This window comes from Ranitomeya imitator, chromosome 4 (genome assembly GCF_032444005.1).
Source record: "Ranitomeya imitator isolate aRanImi1 chromosome 4, aRanImi1.pri, whole genome shotgun sequence".
NCBI lineage: Eukaryota > Metazoa > Chordata > Amphibia > Anura > Dendrobatidae > Ranitomeya > Ranitomeya imitator.
In genome coordinates, this window is record NC_091285.1 from 73,578,712 (window position 1) to 73,602,055 (window position 23,344).

Below are 23,344 nucleotides of genomic sequence, written 5' to 3' on the forward strand. Positions count from 1 at the left end.
TGTTAATGTGATTCCTGACCTATTCTATACTTCTTATATAAAAGAAAAGCCTACACCTTCTCCTTTTTTTGAATAAAATCCTATTTTGTTAAAGTATCAAAAAAGTCATAAATTGTGGTTTATGAAGAAGGCCAAGTATATGAGTTAGTAATACATTTCCCTCTCAAACTTTTTTTTCATCTTTTGTGTCCTGAGTGACAATTGTCCTCCTTTTCAGAGGTAGTGATCAGAAATTGTTGATGCAGTAAGAGGAGGTACAAGGACTGCTCTCTCCAGGACTACAGTGGACTCTAGTTTATAAGTTGATCCGATTTGAAGCTAAGCTTTAATTCACTTATGGCTGATCTAGCCCTATCTCTTAATCATACTGTTCTAGGGAAATTTTTGTTCTGGGATGCAAGTGGCAGGGCACAATTATTTAATCGAGGTTACAATGCAGCTTTTAAGTTACATCCCTTCACATATTTTACTCCCTCTACACCACTTCAATTGTTCCTGAAGGGAAGAAATCTTCTGGAAGCTGTGTCTTCTGAAAGATTTCAAGAGGCATTGCTAGGGAGATTTGCCAACTTCTTCTAGAGTTTGCAAGTCCTGTTCTTTCTTGAGAGCCATCTGGACGTTTCAGGAGAATTGTCAAAAATTATCGAAATATGTGGTTAAAACAGACGTATTTGCCGGCAATTCCCTGGCTTCCGGCTTCTGGTACATTTGTCCATCAGCCCCCCACCTAAAGCCTTAAAGTTGCTTTATGCATAAGTAGAATGGTGCTTTTCCACCTTCTTTCACCTATTAGACTGGATATAGTGATGGATATACTGCAGAGAACTAGAGATGGGCAAACCCAAACATTAAAATTCGGGGTCCATACCGAACACCTACCTACTTCTCCAGGAAGTCCATGTTACTGTTCAGGTTTGGCACCCCAAACATGCATGACAGCATGAGAAACATGAGTTGCTCTGATCAGCAGTAAGATTTTAACCGCCGTTCAGAATGGCAGCAGCTTTGACCAGTGGTAAAAAGCTTACTTCTGGTCACAGAGGAGTTGGCTGATGAGAGAGTTCTACTCCCAGCAGCCTATGTCTGCTACCATTAATAAGAGCGAGAACAGGCACCGCTGATGGGAGTATGTCAAGTGCCAAGATGCAGCTGTCCAGGCAGAGAACCACTGGGAGAATGAGCTGCTGCAGTGTCAATGAGCAGCACCAGTCACTGAATCTGGATTCTCAGACTGGTCTCTGGACTGCGGTGAACTGCAGTGACTTTGGTGAGATCCCCTCTACCACAGTGAAACAAAGCCTCATGGTGTAGAGAGGAGTTCACCGCAGTTCACAGGAAGAAATCTCTCACAGTGAGCTGCTGTGAACTTTCTCACTGTGCTAGCAGGGATCTCATAGAGGTCACCGCAGTTCAGGAGTCTGGCTGGGAATGCAGCCTCAGTGACTGGTGGTAACCTCGACGACATCACCACTAGTCACTGATGCTGCAATGGCAGCAGCTCATTCTCTCATGGTTTTCTGTCTAGATGTTTGCATCTTGGCACCGCTCAGGTTAAAAACACTTATTGAGACATGGATTACAGCGTGGGAAAGTATGATGGACAGATGAGGGATTTGGTTGCTTTTTATTTTTGTTTTTTTTTAACAGGAGACCATGGCTTCAATGTAATGGGCATTAGGTGAGTATTATTGTTGTTTACTATTTTCTTTTTTTACAGGGAATGAGAGCATCAATGGAATGGGCGTAAGGTAAGTATAACTTTGTTATTTTTTAATGAAAAAGTAAAATGGTGTGTATTTTTACTTCAAGTAAAGGATTTTATTCTGGCTGTGTGTTTATTAACAATTTGACTATGGGATTAGCAATGGAGAGGCATCTTATAGACGCCTCTCCATTACTAAGCCGTGGGCTTAATGTAATCTGAAAATACAAAGGAGACATCAACTCCACAAATATTAACCCCCTCTTGACACCGCCACAGGGCAAATGGGAAGAGCTGAGCAAAGTGCCAGATTCTGGCATATCTAAATGATGCAACTTTTTTTCTGTGTCCATGGGCTGCTATTTTTAGGCAGGGGGAAGAGGGGCAATGTCCATGGCCTCTTACCAGCCTGAGAATACCAGCCCCCCACTGTCTGCTTTAGTTTGGCTGGTTGTCAAAAATAGGGGGGACCCCATGCTGTTTTTTTAACATTGCTTTATTTAAATAATTTTTAAAAAGTGTGATGACCCCTCTATTATTGTTAAAGCAAGGACAAGCTGAAAGCTGAGGTTTGCAGCCCGCACCTCTCAGTTCTGCCATGCTGGTTACCAAGAATAGCGGGGAACCAAGCCATTTTTGTATTTATTTATAGTGCAGGCAGTGGCTGATGAATACTCCCATCAGCGGCGCCTGTTCTCACTGCTATTAGAGACAGGAGACATTGGCTGATGGGAGTAGTACTCCCATCTGCCGCCTCCTGTGACTGGAGAGAAACTTTTCTAATAATCTTACTGCCAATCAGAGGTAGATTTTGATGCACTGCAGATGACAGCGAGCCAAACAGTGGATGCTCAGGCCCCCATCCGTCTGAATGGGTTTTGGGTACTGTTCTGGCACCCAAACCAAACATTTTTTTTCCTGTTTGGCTGAACCCACTGGACCCAAATATCGGGGGTTTGCCCATCACTTTAGAGGACTTAAGAAAACTAGTCTCATATATATAGCTAGTTCATGAGGAAAACAAGTTTTCCTATACCTTGCCTGTCTCCTTGTTACAAGGCACAACTAGCCGCCCTCTAGCCCTTTAATTTTTGAAACTGCTCTCTGTTCAGATTTTCTTGCTCTTTCCAATGCAGTTTATGTGGGATGTGAAATGCTTGGCTATTTCTATACCTCTCATAAACTACTTGTCATTTAATAAACAGGTCACCCCCATTTCCCAAAAAGTAAAAGTTGTAAAAATGGAATTACCTGCAGATCAGATATTTATGGCATATACTGTTTATAGCTTAATACCCCTTTACATTTTATTGTGACCCTTGTATGAAGCATAATCTAATGATGTGGCCCTCTTACCCAAAAAAAAGATTTTGCGACCCTGATGCAAACCATTAGTATGGCAATGGCTGTCATCAGCTTTTTATAATGGGGGCAGGAAAGGTTGGGAGAAGTGAGGTGCATAAATCTCATGAGTCCACTGTATTCCTTTAAATGAGCCATCCTACAATATTATTTTTGTGCTGTGGACCGATGAACCATGCCTTAGTGTCTCTAAAGGTGAATTTTAAATTTAAGAACCACCTGTCACTTAACATACTGTAAATAGATCATTTTATTTACCTGGCCTGTTATAAATGCTGCTGCCCTCCTGATTCTGGAGTTGGGTTTTATTTGTTCCTTTTCCAAACATATAAATCTAGTCTTGACATCCATGTAGGCCATATCCGCAATTTTTCTCTTCATAAGGACCCTACCCCTTTTGCTATCAAGACTAGATTCACCCACATGGAAGAGTGGGCATTTTCTCAGGCATGGAGAGGCACAAGAGCACAAAATCAACAGTGCCAGATTCAGGAGAACGGCGACATTTATACTGGAAAAGTTTCATATGTATGGCAAATGACAGATCCGTTTTAAAGAACACCTTCAACACAAATAAAATCAGTCCTTTTAAGTGTAAATTCTGGATAATTTTCAACTTTTTTTATCTTTTATTGCACCATTAATTTATTCCTGACTGCTGTGTAAGTGGAAATGTCTTCCACTGCCTCCTGACTGTCTCTATTTTTTGGAATACATAGTGGATGCTTTCCTGAAACGGAAAGTACTTACAAGCAGCATAATACAAAGAATAGCAGGTTTACCCAGAATCCTTTGCAGTAGGCGGAGCTATGCAAATCATCTCTTTCCACCCCAGTCTAATCCACAGCGCTTGGAACCGCCAAGCGTGCAATGCTGCGGATTAGTTTCTAAATTTACACAGCCAACCAAGTACTTTCCGTTTCAGGAAAGCATCCACTATGTATTTCCTTTAAGTAGAGGGCTTTTCGGTCTCTTTCGTCCCGCTACATTTAGCCCAACTTGGGTCTCTCCCTAAGGTGGCTAGCATATATGTATCGCTTGCTCACCGAGCCCCACTCCATACAGCCAACCAATTCCAGCCCTGTGCTGATGAGGGCCTAAAGCCCGAAACACGTGTCCACAGGTAGGAATTGGTTGGCTGTGTAAATTTAGAAACTAGTCCGCAGCATTGCACACTTGGCGGTTCCAAGCGCTGTGGATTAGACTGGGGTGGAAAGAGATGATTTGCATAGCTCAGCCTACTGCAAAGGATTCTGGGTAAACCTGCTATTCTTTGTATTATGCTGCTTGCAAGTACTTTCCGCTTCAGGAAAGCATCCACTATGTATTTCCTTTAAGTAGAGGGCTTTTCGGTCTCTTTCATCCCGCTACATTTAGCCCAACTTGGGTCTCTCCCTAAGGTGGCTAGCATATATGTATCTATTTTTTGGATAAATTTAGCATGGGAACACAGATAGCAGCAGTCACACAGGAGGCAGAGAGGAACATTTTGCCTGCTAATTAAAGCATCATTTTCTTTTTGTGCCCTTAAAAATTATTAAACTTTTTATGATCCCCAATGATATTGTGGCTTGCCTATTTTCACCCTACGCGGTAATAATGTAATGTGAGTGAGTACAAATATATGCAATGCATTACATGTGCCTGGATAATGTGATAGTTACAGCCCTTTCTACCCTGACCCATAACTCTATAGAATAATACCATTACATATACAGATTGTGATAAAGCAACACAAGATTTCATGTATAGAGAAAAATTGGCGCAGTTACCCATGGGAAACAGATACAACTTGCCTTTGAGTTTTTACAACTTTACGTTGCCCAGGGTAGCATCTCCATTTTTTTCTGTACTAATATTTACATGAGGTTTTTCTCTTCTCATTTACAATGTTTTATAATGTTGCTTCATGACAACAGATGCCTCATCAACTTACCACAATTGTTCGACTACAGGGAAATAACTTTAAGCATTGACTAATAGTGAACTATTGATACACAGTACAGAAATAGAAATGACAAGTAATGTGTAGACAAATATAACTGCAGTTCCTTCTAACGGCAATCCATTTGTATAAAAACAGCACATATAAAAAATGGAGTTATAGTCCATGCCAACCAATCAGATTTTAGTTTTAATTTTTAGTTTTGTAGGTTAAAAATGTAAGGTGAATTCTGATTGGTTGTTGGGGGCAACAAGTCCACTTTTTTTTTTTTTTACAGTAATTTTAATGCAACCACACTTTTCCTTCTAGGAAAATCCACATAGTTGTCACTGTATACAACAATTTTCATATCGAAAGGAGAGTTCTTTGCATAAGTTGATGTGTTTCAGTTTAGTTCTAGCTGAAGGCTAATCTAAAAAAGTCAAAGAAAAATGTGGCTAATACATTGATCTGTTCTACAGAGTAATTCTACAATAATTGTGAACCCATTATTCAAAATAGTTGTGTATGTGATATAGTTTATTTTTTAAAACAACCAAAGGCAAAATAAATACTTTAAAATAATACTAAAAAAAATCCTCCTATTAGAAGTTACTATAAAACTTGCAAGCTGTACACCAGTGTTGCACCATGAAGCTCATACAGGATTTTTCCTCAGTGTAAAAATATACAAGTTTGCTGCTCCTCTAGACAGCGGAAAGGTCCGATTGTTAGTCATTTCATGGAGGCTTGATGTCTTGTTCTTTCATACTTCTCCTACCCAGACCACTGTGTTTCCACTTTTAATTCCTGAGACTTCGCAATGTAGAACGCTTTGCCTCCCATTGATTAGAAACAGAGAATCCTTAGCTGGTGTTAAAATATACTGTCCAAATAGGCCACTGTCCTTTATTACTCTGTTTTTCTCATTCCAGGGCCAGTCTTTTTGTGCTACTGGGTCTTTGAGATCCTTCAGCATGTCCACCCTTCCTGAGGACAGTTCTAAAAAGAGAACATCAGTTTGTAGATGCGATGCAGCATAGATATAGTACTGATTGCTCTCTGTGAAAGATGATTGAAAAGTCACATCAGAAATGTGTAAGTTTGTTTGTAGGTCATAAATCAATTTAATTTCACCTTGGAAAGTAATTGTTTGGACTTTGACTCGTCCATTGACTTCATCTGTGCTGACCAAATAACGTCCATCTGAAGAAATGTATGGTGTCCCGGTAATATCACCATTTTGGCCAATAACTGTGTCCGTAACACTATCAATTATTACCTGAGGTAACGCAATTAAAGAATTGTTTGCTTTGCACTGTACAAAATAGTAGCCACCGAGATGGGAATAAGCCATATTCTTCGGGATACAGCTTGAGTTTTTGAAGCTGATGGTCTTTATTTGAGTCACAGTTTCAAGGTCAATTTTATGAATTAAAGGCGTGGATTTATTAAAGATGAAGCCAAATCTGAAAAAAGAAAAATGTGTATTAATAGAAGTTTGTGAAGGAGTTGGTGCATTTCTATGTCAAGCAGGTTTACCTACCACTCCCCTTATGGCTTATGCATGGAGTTGAATCATGGCTCTAGTTTCTACAGAGTAATAACAGGGCTGCAATAGTCAATGAGCCTTCATATGGATTCAATACAAGTTTTCTTATGCTAGATTCAGAGCAGTCTACATTGAACCCAGTTCAATGGAGAAATCCTCTTTATTTTTTCCAGCAAAGAATATCTAACAGAAAGTACAACAAACCTTATACAAGCTGTATACCATTGTACGAGAGCCCAAGGCCTGTCTCATCCCTCACTACTAGGTCAATGCAGAAATTAAAAAAGAAAACATAGTTTGTCCCTTTCAGCTTCAACCTGGTTCATATAAGCAGGGAAATACAGCTGCCTGGAGTAGTTTGTAAGTAAAAAGTTTCCAGGTCCAACTGTTGGCAGACTCTCAATCTCTCCTGTAGTTAAAATTCTACATTGTACACAATATGTCTTAAGTTTTGAACAAAAGCAATATATGCACAATTCACATAAAATACAATTCTCACACTCATCATTTTCAAAATAGAGAAAATTTGTTTCTGCTCCCAAGGTAAAAAGTAAGCTAATTGTTCCTTCTAGGAAATGTTCATAAGTCACTGAAACTTTAGACGCTCCTGCTGGTTTTGAAATTTCTATGACGACAAAGAAGCCTTAGCCTATAACTATTGGCTTGAGAAACACCAAAACATCACATGCTTGGTGAATAGAGGTTGGATGTGCTAGAAAAATCTACATTATAGGCACCGTTTATCTCAAGTTATAAAGTTCATTATGGTGTTTCTGACATTTTGGAGACACACTCATGATAGCCATATAATAAGGTGTTCCTGCCATTTCAAATATTATTTCAGAATACACTGTCATACAGTTTATGTATGTGAGGAAAACAACATTTGTGGTCATTAAATGACTTGCACCCAGCTTTTCCTCAATGTTCCCCTTTTTAAGCTCCGTCTCTAAAGCTAGGGTCACATCAGCTTTTTTTCTCTCATCCGAGATAATCGGGCCAATTATGCTAATTACACTCTGATCAGACTATGATCATAGTGTGGCTTGATATTCTTGAATGAGAAGAAGATGGTGACTTTTTTTTTACATATTATCCATTCTGTCAGTCTGTGAAAATCGTAAAGTACTCAGATGTCATGCAAGTGCAGTCTAATATTTTCCACATACACATTGACTTGCATGACTAAGTGTGATCCAATAGTCGGATCCAACTAGGGCATGCTGCAAATTTTTCTTTGGACCACCTTGGTCTGAAAAATCAGACATGTGCACGGGCCCATAAAATAACATTGGTCTGAGTGCTATTCAATGACTTGCTCGATCGTACATGGACCAATATTATGGTAATTTTCAGTTGTCCAGGTGAAGACTAACTGGTAATAGGTATCCCATTCACAGTACATACTGAGACGTCAGAGAATCCTGCTCTCATGTCTCTATGTAACACATGTTTAGAAGCAGCAAACTAATGGATGACATTATAGAGCAGTACTGAGCAGAGTAGCTCTTGAAATTACACTGTTCATTTCAATTAGGATTTACGACTACACATTCCTTACCGAATGTGGTTAATGATAAGATTGGTTGGAGGAATAAACAAATCATCAACTTCTTCAAAGTCGGTGCGAATAATGTGTTGACTTTCTCCTGCACTTGCTTCAGATATAACCTGAAAGAGAAAATGTTGGCGCATATGTAAATGAACAGCATTTAATATATATAAAAGTTTTTAAAGAAAAAGTACTGCACCCATATCAAATTATCAGATTCTATGAATAGTTTTTTAATTGCTCAAAAAACTCTACAAACATTTAAGCATTAGTTGTCAAAACTAATAAAAAATATATATTGTCCGAGGACAGTTTTGATTATATAAAATGGAAGCAAAGAAACCATTGTTATGCAGATAGTTCAGAAAGACACTGGTTTCACATGAAATGTAGGCAAAACCTTATACGGTATTACCGGTATTGGTTTTTCTTTGTGAAGAACAGATAGCGCACAAAATTATCAGCCTATGTGCTAATTTACACATTTTGCACGGACTTTGGGACACTGAAGCTGCAATCTGCAGAAGGGACTGGTTTAAGTTTTACAGTGTCCGTCTGAATATAGTTTATCTTTAAGGAAAAACATAACTTTTTTATTCTCCGACAAGACAGCAGTCATCATTAGCATCAATAAACTTGACATCAATAATATATTTACCGAACAGATCTACAAATTATAATTTTTGCAAATTTTTGTCAGCTTGTGCTTTGTTATTCAACATCATGAAATACTTCTGTTATTTAAAACAATTTTCTATTCTACATTATAACCAAAAAGTGCAAAACGCATTGGTTTATCACGAAACTAATCGTGAAATAAATCATGCATCAGTTTTTCATCTGTCAATGGAATTATGCAAGAACTATTTCTCATATTCATATTCTAGCTACCAATGGGCATTATTAAATGTCAATTTCTGTAAAATTATTTTATAGTATTTTTTAAGTACCGTATATAATATAATTACAAGAAGTATATAATATAAATGTTAACTAAGTATCCTATGATTTTTTTGCACCTATGATTTTTTTGCATGTGTTTCTTTACTTATTGCAGTGTGCCTACACATTATTTTAGGTAATATTTTATCTTGATGGCCACAGCCTACATGTGCATCGCATAATATTTTTATAGTAACAGCTGTACTTTTCCTTGTTTTTGGTTTTGCTTAAATTTCATTAACAGTCAACCTGGCAAATACATAAAATTGAAGCATGCAGATCGCTACAATTCTATGGTGTTATGACTGTTTATGCACAATCACATGTGTTTTGTATAAACCAGGAGAGACAAACACCTGACCCCAATTGGTCCTTATTAAGACTACGAAAGTCCATAATCTGACTATGATTTGTCCCTGCCGCACTGCGGTGGTTGGAAACATAAATAGATGCAATGGCACCCACACTCAATGTCTACTTACTCTGAATGTCTTTAACTGCACCCTCTCTATAAACAATGTGCAACACTAAAACAATAAAACCTATAAAGCGAAATACACAAAAATCTGAGGAAAAGGCACAGGTCCAAGAAGGACAGCACAACAAAAGGAATACATGGAAAACCTCCAGACCCCAAACGTAAAAAAAAGGAAAGGGTACTGGGAAAGAAACACACAAACAAACTGTAGGAAAAGTAATATAGAATAACCAGGTAAGATATCTCCAATCACCATCTGTATTGAAAAATAGCCAGCAAAGATGTAGGTGCAAGGTGTATAGTATAAGTAGCAAATATAAATAGCTCTTCCCAAGAAGTGATATGACTGAACCAAATTGGCAAGTGAGAGACACCTGAATAGAAGCAAACCAAATGCTTCTTCTTAATGTTTACTATTATTAAACATATGGGTTTGAGTTCATCAAAAAAGCACATCATCTGGTACCATCTACAAACTGCAACCTGAAGTATAACATTTAAAACATGTAACAAGTACAAGCTCGCTTATCTTACCTACTGATAAGTAGATAAGTTCTGGGAGTGCAGACCACTGCACAAACCATGGTTTAACATTTACCTTGCAAAGCATTGGTAGGATTTTGTGCACATACAAAAAGAATTTGTAAAGGTACCGTCACACTCAGCGACACTGCAGCGATATAGACAATGAGCCGACCTAAACTAGATCGCTGGAGCGTCGCTGTTTAGGTCGCTGTAGAGACGTCAAACGCAGCAACTCCAGAACGATGCAGGAACGATCCAGTGACGTAACGGCGACTCACTTCTCGTTCTCGCTGGTTGTTAGCTCCATGTCAAACAGCCGGAGTGTACCGATCCGACACACATCTAGGGGCCCTATGCTTGTTGCTGGCGTCGTTGCTTTTGATGTCAAACATGACGATACACGCCAACCTGGTGACGAAATTAAGTTCTGGACTTCTAGCTCCGACCAGCGATGGCACAGCAGGATCTAGATCGCTGCTGCGTGTCAAACACAACGAGATCACTATCCAGGACGCTGCAACGTCACGGGTTGTTGTCGTTCTCTTTGCAAAGTTGCTGAGTGTGACGGTACCTTAAGATCAGACACTGATGTTGGATGGTTTCATAGCTCAGCTGAGTTCCATTACCCTTTGTTCACAGAAGCATCGTCATGCTGAAACATGAATTGGCCCTTTCCAGATTGTTAACACAAAGTTGTAAGCATAAAATAGGCTAAAATGCAGTTGCATGCTGTAGTTTTGAAATTACTCTTCAATATAAAAACTGCTACAGATTATTATCCTTCCTCCCCAAAATGTAACATGAGTCACTACGCATTCTCATATAAAGTTTTTTTTAGGTATCAGGAAAATATATAGTCACCCATCAGATTACTAAATAGTCAGAGGCGATCCATCGTTCCACTGTGTGTTCGGTACAGACTCTGAACTTTACTGTTCAGGTTCACCCATCTCTATGTATGACCTAATAAAATTTTTTCTACTTTTATAATTTTTCAGTGCTGGATTTTCCTTCATTTTTTGTGGTACCAAGGAATGAGCCTTGCCTTCTGACATATCGAGGTTGATGGATGTTGAATAACGTGTGGGTCAGGTGGCTGGTCCCAGGTGCACTGCCAGAGTAGACAAGAAATCCCTGAGGCTGATGGATTCAGTGGGTTTGGGGGGTAGTCAAGCATGAATGGATGGCAGAGCTGAAAAGGTACGGTACAAAGAAACGAATAAAAGTGAAATGCTATGCCCTATCCCACATACTAAGAAATGAATAAAAGTGAAATGCTATGCCCTATCCCACATGTCACCACCTGATGAACTTGAACCGACCAGTAAGGGTTAGCCTGTTGTAAATAACTTTTGTCCCCTGAATTGCAGTGGCTCCTGTAGACAGAAGCTTGGAGGCAGAAGAGGCCTGCGACCTGCAAGTTAGTGTGATGCACCCCACACCTGACAGCACACTGGGACAGGGAAACCGCTTGTCTTTAAAGTGCCAAAGCATAAGGTACAGCAACTAAACAGCAAAAATGGATTATCTCACTAAATCAGACCTATTACATCAGTTTTCTATGTCCCTACCAAAATCCATAAAGCACTGGAGAAACCACCAGGTAGATGTATAGTCTCATCATCTGAATCCATCTTGTCTCCATTAGCCATCTTATTGGAATGCATCCTTTCGCCACTAGTCTGATCTACCAAACCTTTCCTACTCGATACCAACAAATTTATATGCTTAATTAAATCTCTAGGCCCACTCGCTCCCTCCAACCTTCTGGTCACTTGAGACATGAGTAGTTTGTACAAGTCTATCACACACGACAAGGGCCTCAAAGCAACAGACAACTAAGGGATGCTAATGTGGACAATGATGCAAGGGGCTTCTGCTGTGATCTTCTTCAACTGGGTTTGAAAGAAAATGTATTTCTCTTTCAGGATACATACAGTTAGGTCCATATATATTTGGACAGAGACAACATTTTTCTAATTTTGGTTATAGACATTACCACTGAGTTTTAAACAAAACAATTCAGATGCAGTTGAAGTTCAGACTTTCAGCTTTCATTTGAGGGTATCCACATTAAAATTGGATGAAGGGTTTAGGAGTTTCAGATCCTTAATATGTGCCACCCTGTTTTTAAAGGGACCAAAAGTTATTGGACAGATTCAATAATTTTAAATAAAATGTTCATTTTTAGTACTTGGGTTGAAAACCCTTTGTTGGCAATGACTGCCTGAAGTATTGAACTCATTGACATCACCAGACGCTGTGTTTCATCCTTTTTGATGCTCTGCCAGGCCTTCACTGCAGTGGTTTTCAGTTGCTGTTTGTTTGCGGGCCTTTCTGTCTGAAGTGTAGTCTTTAACAAGTGAAATGCATGCTCAATTGGGTTGGGATCAGGTGACTGACTTGGCCATTCAAGAATATTCCACTTCTTTGCTTTAATAAACTCCTGGGTTGCTTTGGCTTTATGTTTTGGCTCATTGTCCATCTGTAGTATGAAACGATGACCAATCAGTTTGGCTGCATTTGGCTGGATCTGAGCACACAGTATGGCTCTGAATACCTCAGAATTCATTCGGCTGCTTCTGTCCTGTGTCACATCATCAATAAACACAAGTGACCCAGTGCCACTGGCAGCCATGCATACCCAAGCCATCACACTGCCTCCGCCGTGTTTTACAGATGATGTGGTATGCTTTGGATCATGAGCTGTACCACGCCTTCGCCATACTTTTCTCTTTCCATCATTCTGGTAGAGGTTGATGTTGGTTTCATCTGTCCAAAGAATGTTCTTCCAGAACTGTGCTGGCTTTTTTAGATGTTTTTTAGCAAAGTCCAGTCTAGCCTTTTTATTCTTGATGCTTATGAGTGGCTTGCACCGTGCAATCAACCCTCTGTATTTACGTTCATGCAGTCTTCTCTTTATGGTAGATTTGGATATTGATACGCCGACCTCCTGGAGAGTGTTATTCACTTGTTTGGCTGTTGTGAAGGGGTTTCTCTTCACCATGGAGATTATTCTGCGATCAAACACCACTGTTGTCTTCCGTGGGCGCCCAGGTCTTTTTGCATTGATGAGTTCACCAGTGCTTTCTTTCTTTCTCAGGAAGAACCAAACTGTAGATTTTGCCACTCATAAAATTGCAGCAATTTCTCGGATGTTTTTTTTTCTGTTTTCACAGCTTAAGGATGGCTTGTTTCACCTGCATGGGGAGCTCCTTTGACCACATGTTTACTTCACAGCAAAACCTTCCAAATGCATGCACCACACCTCAAATCAACTCCAAGCCTTTTATCTGTTTCATTGAGAATGACATAACGAAGGGATTGCCCACACCTGTCCATGAAATAGCCTTGGAGTCAATTGTCCAATTACTTTTGGTCCCTTTAAAAACAGGGTGGCACATGTTAAGGAGCTGAAACTCCTAAACCCTTCATCCAATTTTAATGTGGATACCCTCAAATGAAAGCTGAAAGTCTGAACTTCAACTGCATCTGAATTGTTTTGTTTAAAATTCATTGCGGTAATGTCTATAACCAAAATTAGAAAAAATGTTGTCTCTGTCCAAATATATATGGACCTAACTGTATTATATGCAGATGCAAGGGACAGCAATGGGGTCCAATGTAGTGCCCCCTTAGGCTATTGCCTATATGTCCTCCTTTGAAGAGGACTATGTTTACACTAATTCACTGTTTTCTCAACATTTATTACTTAGTCAAAGATACATACATGACATTTCTTTGCATCTGGATGGACCATTAGAAACACTTCTGAACTTTGATACCCACATTAACAACATATAGCAATTCAGTGCACCGATCTGGCATCAATCGAACATCCCTTCAGCGGATATTAGCTACTCACAAATGGCACCCTTACAAAATCCAGTTGTTGCAGCATCTCAACGAGGATGACCCAAATAGGAGCGCTGAATTTGCAGAATGGGCAAAACAAAAATTGGTACAGGACCCTCAGTTTACACAGAACATTATGTTCAATGATGAGGCAAACTTTTTTGGGTGGTCCATTTATATGGATACACCTAAATAAAATGGGAATGATGACAGTTTTCTTGCGTAGGGTGTCTTGCATTGAAATCTGCTGCAATGACTCGGCTACTGCGTTCACCAGATATCAACACAAATTCTATCCGCTCCTCACGTGTTAAACTCTGCGACATGTCAATGGCTATAAACAAAGAGAAACTTGTAAACTGATGAAACACAAATGAGAAAAACTGATGCACTAATCAAGCACTAATGAAAATCTGATACAAAATACTGTTAAAATAAGAGATGAGTGAACTTGTTCTGAAAACGTTCACCAATATGAAATTTGGCACGAACGTGGCACATTCAAATTTGTGTTCGGGATCTCAAGCATTTTTCCCGCAAAATTTGGTCAAAGATCGGTAAATGATCGTGTTTCCACTAATGCCTTTGGTTTTGACTTTCGCTAGGACAGTGATGCTGTATGATGAGCGGAGGCACGTGTTTTATGAGGGCAAGGGGTGTGTCTAGGTTAGAGGAGCAGCAGAGTGTAATTTTTTTAACCTCTTTCTGACCTCGGATGAGATAGTACATCCAAGATCAGATCCCCCGCTTTGATGTATGGCTCCGGCGGTGAGCCCACATCAAAGCCGGGACATGTCAGCTGTTTTGAACAGCTGACATGTGCCCGCAATAGTGGCGGGTGAAATCGTGATTCATCTGCTGCTATTAACTAGTTAAATGCCGCTGTCAAATGCTGACAGCGGCATTTAACCGGCGCTTCCGGCCGGGCGGCCGGAAATGAGCGCATCGCCGACCCCAGTCACATGATCAGGGGTCAGCGATGCTTCTGTATAGTAACCATAGAAGTCCTTGAGATCTCTATGGTTACTGATGCCGGCCTGCTGTGAGCACCACCCTGTGGCAGCGCTCATAGCACACCTGCATTTCTGCTGCATAGCAGCGATCTGATGATCGCTGCTATGTAGCAGAGCCGATTGCGTTGTGCCAGCTTCTAGCCTCCTATGGAGGCTATTCAAATATGGCAAAAGTAAAAAAAAGTAAAAAAAATGTGAAAAAAATTAAAAAATATAAAAGTTTAAATCACCCCCCTTTCGCCCCATTCAAAATAAATCAATAAAAAAAAAATCAAACCTACACATATTTGGTATCGCCGCATTCAGAATCACCCGATCTATCAATAAAACAAAGATTAACCTGATCACTAAACAGCGTAGTGAGAAAAAAATTTGAAACGCCAGAATTACGTTTTTTTTGGTCGCCGCAACTTGGCATTAAAATGCAATAACGGGCGATCAAAAGAACATATCTGCATCAAAATGCTATCATTAAAAATGCCAGCTTAGCTCACAAAAAATAAGCCCTCACCCGACCCCAGATCATGAAAAATGGAGACGCTACAGGTATCGGAATATGGCACAATTTATTTTTTTTTAGCAAAGTTTTGATTTTTTTTTCACCACTTAGATAAAAAAGAACCTAGACATGTTTGATATCTATGAACTCGAACTGACCTGTAGAATCACAATGGCAGGTCAGTTTTAGCATTTAGTGAACCTAGTAAAAAAGCCAATCAAAAAACAAGTGTGGGATTGCACCTTTTTTGCAATTTCACTGCACTTGGAATTTTTTTCCTGTTTTCTAGTATATGACATGCTAAAAACAATGAAGTCGTTCAAATGTACAACTTGTTTCACAAAAAATAAGCCCTCACATGGCAATATTGATAGAAAAATAAAAAAGCTATGGCTCTGGGAAGAAGGGGAGCAAAAAAGAACACAGAAAAACGGAAAATCCCAAGGTCATGAAGGGGTTAATAGCAATATGTGTACATTCCAGCAGCCAATCAGGGCACCAAAACCATCCACAAAGTAATGACACAAGGCCATCTGTGGTAGGCTGCTGAAGTCACATGTCCCTGTCTATATAAAAAAGCAGACATCCTGTTTTGCTGGTGCCATTTTCTCAGTGTAACAGCGTAGAGAGGCCACTCCTGCTGCTGCTGAAAGTAAACTTGTAAATTAGCTAGATAGGATGCTTTCCTGTGTGATATCCACCTTCCAGCATCAAACTAGATTATGCTAAGACTGTGTTGCAGTCAGGAGGCCCCATTTGCTAAATCAAATCATTTGTGCAAAAGCTATGTTGCAGTAAGGAATCATGAGGCCTCATTTTCTCATCGGAATCGTTAGGTCTAATATAGGGGTTCAGCCAGGAGGCCCTATTTGCGAATTCAAATTGTTTGTGATAAAACTGTGTTGCAGTGAGGAATCAGGAAGCCCCATTTGCATTAGGCCTAATATTAGGCCCCACTTGCATTGGGCCTTTAGGTTTAAGAATGTTGTTCAGGCACAATATCTTAGAAAATAAATAGTGATTGTTTATTTAGTGACATTTGACTGACAGATGTTGGCCTAAGGTTAAGAAACAGCAGGTTAACAGAGGGGAAGGGTGCATACAACATGTGTGGGAAAAAGCGAGGTCATGCTGGAAAGGGAAAGACGCTTGGTGTTTGAAAAGTATGTGGCTTAGAAGTTAATGTTATTGAAAGCTCAACTTAACAAACACCGTCTTGTCCTTTCCAAAGACCATTGACAACATTTGTTACTGGAAAAGCTACTCCACTCCTTTCCTTTGGCAGCCGCACAGCGGTATGCCTTGTAGATGAGGCTCATAAAGATGGCAAGCGCTGCCTCAAGTGGCGTCTCCCCTTTTTCTCCACCTTAACATCACACACAGTACAATTCTCAGAAGTGGCACCCCAATCACCCTTATTTCGCTCAAGTCACAAATTTCGAAAAGCACAATAGATGGGTCATTCTGCATAACTCTTCACACATTATATTCCAGGGGAACCGGAGGTCTGCTCCAAAGATTAACAGAATAAAGAGGAGGAAAGCATCTGCACCGATACCCACATTTTTTTCATGTTGAATCCAGGGTCGGACAAAGTAGGGTCAGAGCAGAATCAGACCCTCATCACCAGAAGTTAACCCCCAGGGTGGTGATCTTGAGGAGACTCAGATACCAGAGGTGCATGCAAACTGTACTATAGTGTCAGGGCAGGAAGAGGAGGAGGGTGACTCTGAGGGTGAGGACTGGAAGAACAGAGAGGATGATGATGAGGCTGTAGATCTCACTTGGTGTGAGCCCAGAGATATGCAGCTGAGTAGCTCAGGAGAGTAGGAAGGAGACGAGGAGGTTACATATCGGATACCCACACAGACACAGAGTGATCGGACCACAACAAGCACTGCATTATCAGCCAGCTTGACAGCACCAATCACAAGTTTAGGTCTTTTTGAGATTGCAAAGGATGAGCCAATTCACGTGATCTTCAAAATTTGCAAAAAAAATACTCAGTAGAGGCAAAAATTGCAATAATTTGACAACCACATGCAAGAACCGGCAAATGCACGATCAACATGCCATAGTCTGGGAATCTCACTGCGCTAAAAAGAAGACTAGCGGGCCTCGCCAACCACCAGCTATCCCATCAACCACATCATCACCATGCTAAGTCTTCTTTCACAGGTCTTCTGCTACTGAACCTCCTCTTGTTTACCCCTGCAGTCTGGGTGCATGAGTGCTCGTCAGCTGTTATGGAAATGGAGATACCTTCTTTTTTTGTTTCACTGAGCACACCACATCTTTCTCAACCCACCATAACATCTCCACCTGCACCTCACTCACAGTCCAGCAGTTTGTTATGTTCACCATACTCCACTCTTTCTCAGCACAGCAGCCAGCCCTCAGTCCCACAGTTGTGGTCATGTAAAAAATGTTCTTCCTATACATGCCAAAGTTAAGAACTTGAACTTCACTATCTCCAATCTGTTTGCCATGGAAATGCTGTCTTTCTGGTGGATACAGATGGTTTCCAAAGGTTGACGGCCGTTGCAGTCCGCCAGTACCAGTTGCCCAGCCACCATTACTTCTCTAAGAAAGCTGTGCCTGTGCTACACCAGCATGTCGCACACAACATAACCCATTCCCTGAAAAAATCTACATCTGCCAGGGTGCGTTTCACCACTGACACCTGGATGAGCAAATATGGGCAGGGATGTTACATCTAGCTGATTGGGCACTGGTTGACTCTGATGGCTGTGGGGACAGGCAGTCAAGGGGCTGTTCCACAAGTCTTGGAACCCCCAAGGCATGATGGACAAACCTCTGTATCTAAAACTTTCTCCACTGCTTCTGGTTCCTCCACCTCCAGTAGGGATCCACCAGCGTCCTCAACCTCTCCGTTAATGAGACAAGCATTCCAAGGGTGCAGAGAGAATCTCCCAAACTTCTGTACTGATAAGCCAGGGCTCACTGCAATCAGTGCTAAAATTAATATGCCTTGGAGATTGCAGCCCCAAAGCTCATGAGTTGTGAACAGCTATCCAGGCCGAGTTAGAGCAATGGCTGTCTCCACTGAACCTGGAGCCTTGGAAGGCCATGGGCAAAAGCAGTTCTAACCTGGTGGCAGCTCTACGCCGGGGCAACTTCACACACATACCTTGCATGGCTCACATCCTCAACCTGGTGATAGAGCAATTTCTCCACCACTCTCCTGGCCTGGATGCGCTTTGCAGAAAGCAAGGTCACTTTGTGCTCACTTCCGCCTATCGCATCCAGCAGGTTATCGACTTGTATCGCTAAAGAGGTCTACTGGTTAACTGATTTGCGATGTTCCAACACAGTGGAATTCCACTCTGCACATGTTGTAGCCACTGTCGCAGCAGTGACAAGACCTGGTGCAGTAAGTCCCTTTGCATAGCCTGGGTCTACACGGTATGGACATGGTGCAAATCACGCTTGCAGGGTGAGGAAAGATGAAAGACCTCTGTACCCTTCTGCACAGTTTTGAAATGGCTACTAAGATGATTAGGAGCTGACAATGCCATCATCAGCATCACTAATAACTTCATCTACATGCTGGAGCACATTTTGAATAGTTTACGGGAGGAGGTGGTGGTCCCAGTGGAAGAGGTGGAAGAAGAGGAAGATGTGAAAGGTATAACAATATTAGTAAGATCCGGACTGTCGTCGCAAAGGGGGTGCCATGGGAGGGAGATTACGGCAATCAAGGAGGGCTCATGGTATCAGACAAACTGTTAGTAAAGGTGCAGGAACCGAGGAACAAATGGAAGAGAATGAGGAGGAAGAGGTGATGGGCGCACAACAGCCAGGAGACGAAGAGGATAATGATCCCTCTATCATCTCTATGATGATCCCTCTCTATATATAATGCAATGTTCCAGGCTATGGACAGGACAATCTTATTCCATAGCTTATTATAAAGGGGCTATTACAGTGTGAGATATATAACTAACACAGAACAGTAGAAATGAACGTTGTCTCATAATAAACACATGAACAACTGCAGATCTCACAACTCTGCTGTATTATAGCAATATTGCAATGCTTACTGCCTGTGAGATGGAAGCTGAAGCTGAGAGGAAAATGCAGATGTGCCAGTTATAATCACACACAGCTCTGCAGCGAGATCAGCTGAGCAGAGAGTGGCCATTACACATCATATTGGTAGCACCTCCTTTTATGTAAAATAACCTTTGGAGGCAGATTCTCATGCAGATCTGTGTCTGGCTCATAGTCCTGAAGAGCTCATTTACATATATGAAAAATGTGGATTTTTCTGAGACAAGGCAACGGATAGCAGACATCAAGGTATCATTCTTTTTGGCTTATTACCTCCATACATGTATAGATGACTTAGGAGCAGTGGCGTAACAACAAAGTTATGAGCCCCAGTGCAAACTTTCAAATGGGTCCCCCCACCCCATGCCAAAATGTTTACATTACCCTCACTAATCTTCTATTTAATGCACTATTTGGCATATCATACAAGGTATACGCTGTGATCCAAATTATTATGCAAATTATATTTTTCTCGGATTTTCCTAAATGGTCGGTGCAAATGACAGTCAGTCTAATAAAAGTCATCACCCATTAGATTATACATCGAATTTTATTGAAGAAACCTCCCAATTATAACAGTATAATCTCCAAAATAAATAAAAACTCAAAATGCACTGTTCCAAATTATTAGGCATAGTAGAATTTCTATACATTTGATATGTTTTAAAGAACTGAAAATGCTCATTTGTGGAATTTGCAGCATTAGGAGGTCACATTCACTGAACAAAACAGCTATTTAACATCAAAACCTCCTAACAGGCCAAGTTACATGTTAACATAGGACCCCTTCTTTGATATCACCTTCACAATTCTTGAATCCATTAAACTTGTGAGTTTTTGGAGTGTTTCTGCTTGTATTTCTTTGCATGAAGTCAGAATAGCCTCCCAGAGCTGCTGTTTTGATGTGAACTGCCTTCCACCCTCATAGATCTTGTGCTTGATGATGCTCCAAAGGTTCTCTGTACGGTTGAGGTCAGGGGAAGATGGTGGCCACACCATGAGTTTTTCTCCTTTTATGCCCATAGCAGCCGATGACTAGAGGTATTCTTTGCAGCATGAGATGGTGCATTGTCATGCATGAAGATAATTTTGCTATTGAAGGCACGTTTCTGCTTTTTAGACCATGGAAGAAAGTTGTCAGTCAGAAACTCTAAATACTTTGCAGAGGTCATTTTCACACCTTCAGTAACCTTAAAGCATCCTACCAGCTGTTTCCCAGTTATTCTGGCCCAAAAATGTGACTCCTCCCCCTCCTTGCTGACATCGCAGCCTTGTTGGGACATGGTGGCCATCCACCAACCATCCACTACTCCATCCATCTGGACCATCCAGGGTTGCTCTTGACACTCATCAGTAAACAAGACTATTTGGAAATTAGTGTTCATGTATGTCTGAGCCCACTTTAACCATTTCTGCTTGTGAACAAAGTTTAAGGGTGGCTGAATATTAGGTTTATGCACCACAGCAAGCCTTTGAAGGACCGTACACCTTGAGGTTCGAGGGACTCCAGAGGCACCAGCAGCTTCAAATAATTGTTTGCTGCTTTATAATGGTATTTTGGCAGCTGCTCTATTAATCCCATGAATTTGTCAGGCAGAAACCTTCCTCATTATGCCTTTATCTGCATGAACTCTGTCTGTGCTCTGTTTCAGTCACAAATCTCTACACAGTATGATGACCACTCTTAAGTTTTTGTGGAATATCTAATGTTTTCATACCTTGTCCAAGGCATTGCACTATTTAATGCTTTTCAGCAGCAGAGAGATCCTTTTTAGTTCTCATATTACTTGAAACCTGTGGCCTGCTTAATAATGTGGAACATAATATTTAAGTAGTTTTCCTTTAATTAGAATCACCTGGAAAACTAATTATCACATGTGTTTAAGATTGATTTCAGTGATCCTTTGAGCCCTGAGACACAATACCATCCATGAGTTTATTTGAAAAACAAAACAATTAAATCTTTGTGACACTTAAATCCAAGTTGCGTAATAATTTGGAACACAGTGTATATACAGTCCACAATTCTGTTTTGATTTGGCAGCTGGTCAGTGTATTGCTCAGTAAATGCTGCTGCACTCCAGATCTCCACAGATCTAGAGGGATTTTATGGTACACCAATAAATTCTTGAAAAAATACAACTGTATTACTTACAGTACAGTACTAGGCAATCTAGTTTTAAATGCCAAAGTGCCAAATGTAAACACCAAAAAATCTTGCCAGCACTCACTTGACATAAACATGAGCATCAGCAAACATAACAATGACATTGCTGGAATGTCACGGATGTGGGTTGTCAGCATGTTAATTATTTTTACTTTACACGAGATAATTTAGCATTTAAAGGGAACCTGTCATCTACTTCATGCCCCCAAACCTATGACTACTAGTGATGAACTAATATACTCTTTACTCAAGATTTCCCGAGCACGTTCGGGTGTCCTCTGAGTATTTTTTGTGCTCGGAGATTTAGTTTTCATCACCTCAGCTGAATGATTTACAGCAATTAGCCAGGCTAAGTACATGTGGTGGTTGCCTGGTTGCTATGGAATCCCCACATGTAATCATGCAGGCTAGTAGCTGTAAATCATCCAGCTGCGGTGAAGAAAACTAATTCTCTGAACACTAAACAATACTCGGAGGACACCCGAGTGTGCTTGGGAAATCTCGAGTAACGAGTATATTCGCTCATCACTAATGACTACCTGTCCCTGCAGCTTCCTAGTACATCCTTAATCATCCCTGTCTGACCTAATACTGTCCTGTAATTGCCGAGAAAGATGATTTTATAACTTACATGTCCCTATGCTAATTAGGGTGATGTCTTTGGAAGTGCAGACACACTGGGTGTTCATCTCCTCCCTTTATCCAATTCCAAGGCTACACCCGGTGTTTGAAATCTGTTTGCTGTTTCTTCCTGGGATGACGCTGCAGCGTTTCATTTCCAGTCCTGTGCAGTGTGGGGTGTATTGGGTGTACTGGCCGGCTCTGGAACATGTGCACTGCTCATTCAGAAGATGGCGAGTACACGCAATACTCCCCCACAATGCACAGGACCGGAAATGACGAGGACGCACATCATGCAGGAAGAAACAGCACACTGATTTCAAACACCGGGAGTGCACTTGGAATTGGAGCAAAGGAGGCCAGAGCTGGGCAGGCCCCTAAGCACTCCAGACCCCATCACAGCTGCAACCCCTACGACCTCCTAAGTTACACTCCTGCTTAGGAGGGTTGATGCTACTGACAGATTCCCTTTAACAATCTTTCTGGAGTAGCCTTACAGGAAAGAAATATATCTTGGTACCGTGTTAGCCAGTAGATAGAAAAATATTTGGAATTGAGAGTCCTCAGTGGTTGATACCTTTTAATGGCTAACTGAAAAGATGGTAACAAATTCCAAGCTTTCGAGACTACATACGTCTCTTCGTCAGGCAGAGACTAAAACAAATTCTGAAGCATCACAAATTTATGCACAACATAGTATAGAAAAAAAAAGGGAAAAAAGTAGCCTTAACATTCTTAAAGAAAATGAGAGTCTCACATCCTGTAAAGAAAAGCAAATTAAGACTGTTGCTACATATTTGAAAGTATCATAAATTAACTTTATTTAATAACAGAGATAAAACTTCTGTGTAACAGCAGCAGAGGAACAGTGTAAATGACTGCAAGTCACTTACATGGAAAGGCTTTCTCCAAGTAGATAGGAAAACACATTATTTAATGCTCAGTTTCCACTTTGTAATATCATTTACATTTCTTTGTATGTTCGGGAAATTAGAAAACCCTATTTTAATTGTGATTAATAGATGTGTTAAAATTAGAGTAATTTGGATGGATAAAGAATAATCATTAATCAATTTAG

General features: G+C 40.6%; 1 protein-coding gene across 1 annotated transcript in view; it reads right to left on the reverse strand.

The window, feature by feature from the left end:
* Positions 1-5,282: 5,282 nt before the first annotated feature.
* The window catches only part of FSTL4 (follistatin like 4), a 1,706,306-nt gene continuing 1,688,244 nt past the window's right edge, over positions 5,283-23,344 (reverse strand). The window contains exons 15-16 of the mRNA XM_069761964.1: positions 8,102-8,211; positions 5,283-6,457 (exon numbers count right to left, since the gene is read on the reverse strand). Coding sequence (XP_069618065.1) covers positions 5,755-6,457; positions 8,102-8,211 — 813 coding nt within the window. The 3' untranslated portion in view covers positions 5,283-5,754. The remainder of the gene's footprint in view (positions 6,458-8,101; positions 8,212-23,344) is intronic.